Source organism: Elephantulus edwardii, unplaced genomic scaffold (assembly GCF_000299155.1).
Source record: "Elephantulus edwardii isolate Elephantulus edwardi_28Jun2011 unplaced genomic scaffold, EleEdw1.0 scaffold00004, whole genome shotgun sequence".
Lineage (NCBI taxonomy): Eukaryota > Metazoa > Chordata > Mammalia > Macroscelidea > Macroscelididae > Elephantulus > Elephantulus edwardii.
The window spans coordinates 35925110-35931658 of record NW_006399754.1 but is presented as its reverse complement, the minus strand read 5'-3'; the positions used below and the strand labels follow the sequence as shown (position 1 = coordinate 35931658).

Genomic DNA, 6549 nt, shown 5'->3' with positions numbered 1-6549 from the left:
AGGCGTGTGCTGCTGATTAAACTTGTCAAACTTGCTGCCTCACACTCACCTCGGAGTGATTTTTCTTGCATTTAGAGGGATTATTTAATGAGATTTCTGTGCTTTACTCTAACTCAATTTATCATAGTACTTAAATAATTAGTGATTATAAAGTATCGGTATAACTCTTGATGTTTTAGGAAGATGTTAATATTAAGTATTTGTACCACAAATACAGTCTTTTAACCAAAATTATTGTTTCTGAAGGAATAATTTTGGAATACATTTTTGGAATTTATTTTGCTAGCATTGAGGTAGTTTTCAACTCTGTCACTAATTGTTTGGTGCTGTCAAAGTGTTTGTCACTCAAAACCCATAGGACTGGGTAGCAGTCCCCCCAGGAGTTCACCAGGCTGGCACCCCAGGGACACAATAGAAGCCTCCCCTCGGGTTCATCAGGCTGAGACCCTAGGGACAGAGTAGAAGCCCCCCTCCATTCATCAGGCTGATAACCCAGGGACAGAGTAGAAGCTCCTCCCAGGGATTCCTTAGTAGCCTGTGCCCCCAGGGACAGTAGAAGCAGCCTCCACCCCACCCCCAATTCATCAATGGCCGCCCTCTCCTTGGAAGCTGATTTCCAGGTCTTTGGTGGAGCTGCTGAAGGACTGTTTGGAGCTGAGTGGTTTGCTGTTACAGCCCCTTTGCTGTTTACAATGTTTTGTCTCACTGATACAGTTTCTTTCTTCTTAGATGCCATTTGGTGAAGTTGAAGATAAAGCCCTGGCTCAGGGAATAGAACCACTGAGTGAACCATGCTACAAAAGAGTGAAGTCAGCTGAAGAAGAGGCTGATACTCCGGCTCATTTGCACACAGTCGAGGAGGAGGCGGGCTCTGGCTGGGCACCTGTCCCACCTGTCCCTGTACTCGGTCACCAACTTCAGGAAGACACAAGGGAAACCACAGAGTTGCCGAGACCTCTGGGCGGCCTGCGTTCTCCAGGGGTCTCCAGAGAAGACGGCATCTACAGTACCAGCACAGCATTTATTGGACCCCTCTACAAGCCCTCAAAGAGGAAAGGTCACGTGAGAAGGAGCCAGGCCAGCACTCCTTCTACTGCAAGTGACATCCAAGGCCAGAAGGAGGAACATGAGGTAGACTTGATGGACAGTGAATTGTCCCAATTCTACAGAGAAATTGAAGCACTCGAAAAGACCCCTGAGGATTTGGAAAGCAGCTGGCAGGACCCTGCGCCTTGTGCCCCCAGTGAAGAGCCAGGTCCTTGTCCACAGGGCCAGCCTGGTGACCTGCCGGGGGTCAGCGAGCAGCCTGCCAGCGACGATGTGGCCTGGTCCCCTGGGGTTTACCCACAGTTTGTAGAGAGTACACCGGTGGGCTACCCTTGTGCCAGGGGGTCAGGCCCACTGTACTCCGAGGCCACCTTCGCTCCCTTCCGGCCGGGCTGGCAATACATGCCCGCCTTCCTCATGCCCGATGGTCCTGCCCCACAGTTTCCACCTGGCATCAGCTATCCTGTCCACGTACAGAGATTCCAAGTCCTGCCAGATGCCCCACCAACCATCTTCCAGGTCCCCGACCACACTCAGGTGTGGAACGGCTACTATATGGACGCTTGTCCCTCTGGGTGGAGCAGCCCAGCGCCAGGGCAGGCCAGTGGATGCCCCGGGGGTCTCTGCAGAGATGGCCACAGTGAGCCCCCTGGACAGGCACCGTGGGACAACTTTGGAACTGGGGTGGGACACTGGGAAGATCCACCCAGGGACGTGTGTCCCGAGACAGACACACTCGTGAAGCAGGAGTTCCAAGAGGAGAAGCTGGAGAAGCTGCAGAAGTTGTTGATCCTCCTAAGAGGCCTGCCAGGCTCTGGGAAAACCACGTTGTCCAGGTAAGTGACTGGGGTCGTGAACACCTGGGACTAGGACGGGACCACACCAGCATTGCGATTTCTGATGAGAGCTCACCTGCTGCTGGTGAACTGGGCCTGGAATTCGTTACACAGTTGATCCTGGGCAACTTGGGCTGCACGTGGGGATCCTGCAGGGTCAGATCGGCCTATCACTTGTCATTCCCCAAAATGTAGCTATTAGGAGGCTACTAATGACCAGAAACCTTACTGAAAACACCAGATTAGTGTGTAGTTTGTATGTTACCTGTCTTAAGTCCTGACCCCCCATAAAAGCCTTATTTTCAGTGAGCTGGAAGGGATCTCCCTGAAAGTACCAGGCTGGGCGCCTCCTAGGACAGGAACTCAGGTGGCATTGTGCTTGGAGTGTTGTGCTGCTAACCCAGCAGGTTAGCGGTTCGAGTCCTCCAGCTGCTCCTAAGAGAACACGGAAGCAGTCTTCCCCTAAAGACTGACAACCTGGGACGCCCCCGGGAGGGTCACCGTGGGTGGACACAGTGGCAGCGGGTTTGTTTGGTATTGCTACAGTTTTATGAATTTCTTCTTCTGTTTACAACGATCTTGAAGTTGGATTCATCATTAAAAAAACCCAGAAATTATCATGAGCACCCAGACCCACATTGTTCCACCACCCGAGTGACATCTGCCAGTCCTGGTGTTGTCCTTGGGTCCCTCCCATCAAGCCAGCTCCCCAGTGCAGCAGGCGGGGCTGCTGCTTGGCCCTGGGCCGTCCTTGCTGGCGCTGCTCTGCTCCCGGCCACTGTCACAGCTGCTGCTTTGCTCTAACTGCTTGAAGCCTCTTTTTCATTGACCCTGTGCTCTATCAACCATGATGTCCTTTTCCAGGGATGACTCCTGGGCTTGAGGCAGTGGGTTCAAGGGTGTCAGACACTGTGAGGATGGCACAGGATAGACCAGGGTTCTGTTCAGAAGGTTGAGGAGTCATACTTGACTCGATGACACCAAAAAACAGTCCCTCATGGTGATGTGTCTCCCCTCCTTCCTTCTAAAGAGCACTTGAGCTGCCCATTTCCTGTCTTTCATATTTAAAATGTTTAATGGGGACACCTTCATGCAAATCAGTGCCCCCTTAGCAGTTTCTGCAGATCGGCAGTGACATTGACTGCAGTCATCACAGTTGGTCAGCATGCTCCTTCCATTGCTTCTGTTTCCTTTGAGGGAGCTTCCCTTCCCTTCGTCCATCTTGTCTTGGCTTTGGGCGACTTGACCATGTGGTTCCCAGGAGCACGTTCCTCATGTGTGGTGTTTACTCTCTGAACAGCTCTGTTGGCTGAGACAGGATCTGCAGAAATCGTTTCAGCACCACGAGAGGGGTCACCTCCACATGAGGGGTCACCTCCACATGAGGGACATCTGTATGGATGAATGTGCTGGTCTGGGTGGGGTGAGTTGTCAGGCTGTCAGTCCACCACATCTGGGATTTTTTTTTTTTAAAAAGAAAATTTGTATTTTGTTCTACCTCTTTCTCCCACTCTGTCCAAGACCTTTGAAAACAGTTTTCTGATAGTGGAAAGTAGACTTGGCTTTTAAATTAAACTTTACTAAGGTCCTTACAAATTGATGAGTTAGATAACGTGGACTTGGTTCCGTCTCCACATGACCCTGTGGACAGCAGGAGCCTCACTCAGCCCTGTGCTGTCTCTGCAGGGAGATGTCCCGTTTCAGTGGCCCTCTGCTTTCCCGAGGGCATGGCCGTCTCAGGTGCCTCCTGATTGCCTGCCCAGGGGGATCCGCCTGGTCTCCTTGAGAATAAATGCCCCATATCTAGTGCATTTCATCTAATGATGAGAGAGATAGTCTTCTGGGCCAGTCCACGGTCAGGAAGAGGACTCTGGATTAGAAGGCTGGCTGGGCTTGTTTCTTTTTGTGACCATGCACAGATTGGCTGTCTTCTGCTGGAATGAATAATACTGGCCCTGGGATTATTTTGGTGGAAGAAGATTACCCAGGAGAGGGATTTGGACCTTTCCGTGGTACTGTGTTCATAGCAGGGGTTGCACGAAGGTCTCCATTTTTGGTTTCTTAATATTTGAAAAGTTTTCAAGTGAGCAAATAAAATGTAAAATGGATAGGGTGAAGCCAGAATGTTCCCTGGAGTCAAGGATTCTGAAGCTTGATCTGCTATACTTTGGGCATGTTGCAAGGAGGGACTGGTCCTTGGAGAGGGACGGTGCAGGAGAGGAAGACCCTCAATGAGATGGATCGATTCTGTGAGTGGAGTGGTGGAGTGGTGGCAATGAATGTGTCTGAGACAGCGAGGTTGGCACAGGATGGAATGGCGTTTAGGGCTCTTGTACATAGGGTCGCGAAGAGTCGCAAACGACTCGATGGCACATAACAACAAACAACAAAATGGATACACTTGAATACAGTTTGTAATCAATATTACAAAAAATAGAAATAAAAATAGTACTGTTTTGTGCTCGCTTCGGCAGCACATATACTAAAATTGGAACGATACAGAGAAGATTAGCATGGCCCCTGCGCAAGGATGACACGCAAATTCGTGAAGCGTTCCATATTTTTAAAAAAAAAAAGAAAAAAAATAGTACTGTTTTGTAATAAATAGTGCAAAGTAAACCAATAAAAACCTTTTGTGGTTTATGCACATAATTCAAAACGAGGAGAAAAGTATCTGAGTAAAGATTAAGAAAAACTTGAAGGAAATGTTTTACACATTTCTCAAGTTTCATTGCAAAGCTCCTTTTTCAAGCTTACTCTGTGCAGAAGTTTTCAGTCGTCTGAGTGTCCCCCTTGACAGTTCCCACGCCTTGTTTTATGACATGGATTGCCCCTCCCATACATGCTTCCTTCCTGTCTCCCGGGCCAGTCCTTCATATCCTGTCTCTTCCTGCCTTCTCAGCTTCATCCCAGGCAGATGCTGCCCTTCTGATCTGTGCTTGGTGGTTTAAGAGGTGTACACTTCCTTGGTGGTATTCATCTTGTCTCATCAGTTGTTTGGGGGCTGTGAATCACATGGGAGGAGACTGCCCATCTTTGTCGTTTGGAGCCGCTGGTCAGTTTAGGCTGCTAGAGGCGTGGGCTTTGGTTAACAGCACAATGTCCTAGTGACAACACCACTGGACCTCCCTTCCACCTCACCGTCCTGTCCTGTTTATTGTTTGACTTTAAGGTGAGCCATGGCAGTGAGAGTTCAGTTCCAGGCTTGGAAGGTGTGTAAGAAAGGGCGTTAGACTTGGGTTCTGAATCTGTTGGGACAGTAAGCCAGGGCTTTTTTTTATCATTTTACCTCCTTTTTCTTCTACTCTATCTAAGGTTTCCTATTCTGATCCCTCTCAGAATGGTATAGCAAACGATTTTACATTTTACCAAATCTCTGATTTCTAAGCAATCTGTAGTCTTCTTTTTCAGGAGCTAAAAATTAGAGAAATTCTAAAACAACTATGAGATATCCTCTCACCCTAGCAGCAATAACAAAGTTTGAGAGGGCAGCAAATAGCAGATGCTGGTGAGGTTGTGAAGAGATCGGAAGGATTATTTACTGCTGGTGGGAGTTTAAAATGGTACAATCACTATGCAAGGTGATCTGGCGCTTTCTCAAAAAGTCGGAAGTAGAAATGCCGTTTTACCCAGCAGTTGCACTACTGGGAGTATACCCAGAAGAAACCAGAGCCACAACTCAAACAGATGTTTACACACTCATGTTTATTGCCACGTTATTCACAAAGAGATGGAAGCAACCCAAGTGCCAGTCAATAAACACATGGATAGAAAAACTGTGGTACAGTCACACAGTGGAATATTACACAACACCAGAAAAACAATGAATTCATAAAACTATACAACATGAGGGAGCCTGGAGGACGTTATGCTGAGTAGAATATCTCAGTCACAAAAGGACAAATACTGTGTAACACTGCTGTTATAAAATAGGGTGGCCATGGGCTGGGGTTGGGAAGGGAATGGAAAAGTGGATAAATAGTGAATACGGCATTAGATTAGGCGAAGGGAAGGACTGTTCCAAGGAGTATATGACATGATCTGTAGGACAGCAGTCTGGAACATGGGGTGCGTAGTTGGGAGGGCTGGGGCAGGAGAGAGGAGAAGGGGAAGAAATGTGCAACAGTGAAAAAATGAAAAGATTTTCAATGTGAAAAAAAGTAAAGACCCCATCAGCATCACTAAAAAAAATAAAAGAGACACAGAATCTGTGGCATGGTCACTTCGTGGTCTATTGCTATTGGTCTATTATACACATGGCCCTTGTGGATGCATTTCAGTTAGATCTAGCACTTAGATTCCTCTAGATCGCGTGATGATTTTGAAGAGGTGGAAAATGAACTCTTCTGTATAAAAGCTAAGAATGGTGTTTTTATGCAATTGTGAGCCTTCTTTTAGATTAAGGATGCAATACCAGAAAACAGAAATGCCTGAACCCGGAAAGCAGGTGAGGGAGTCTGCTGCCTTGGGCCCTGACTGAGAGCAACTAGATGTAAGAAGAGGAGATTGCGAACAGGAGCACCCTGAGGCTGTAGTAGACAGAAGGGATTCAGTAGGCTTGCAGGGACACATGCTGGTAGTGGAAAAGGTAACTAGTGTCTGATTAGCCTCTTGGTGTATATTGCTTTTCCTTCCATGCAACCTGTTTAATTGTGCTAATACGAAA

The 6549-nt window shown here is 47.9% G+C and overlaps 1 protein-coding gene across 1 annotated transcript in view; it reads left to right on the top strand.

Annotated features, from left to right (window-relative positions):
* Positions 1–729: 729 nt before the first annotated feature.
* Positions 730–6549, top strand: part of N4BP2L2 (NEDD4 binding protein 2-like 2) — a 63181-nt gene continuing 57361 nt past the window's right edge. The window contains exon 1 of the mRNA XM_006879637.1: positions 730–1883. Coding sequence (XP_006879699.1) covers positions 730–1883 — 1154 coding nt within the window. The remainder of the gene's footprint in view (positions 1884–6549) is intronic.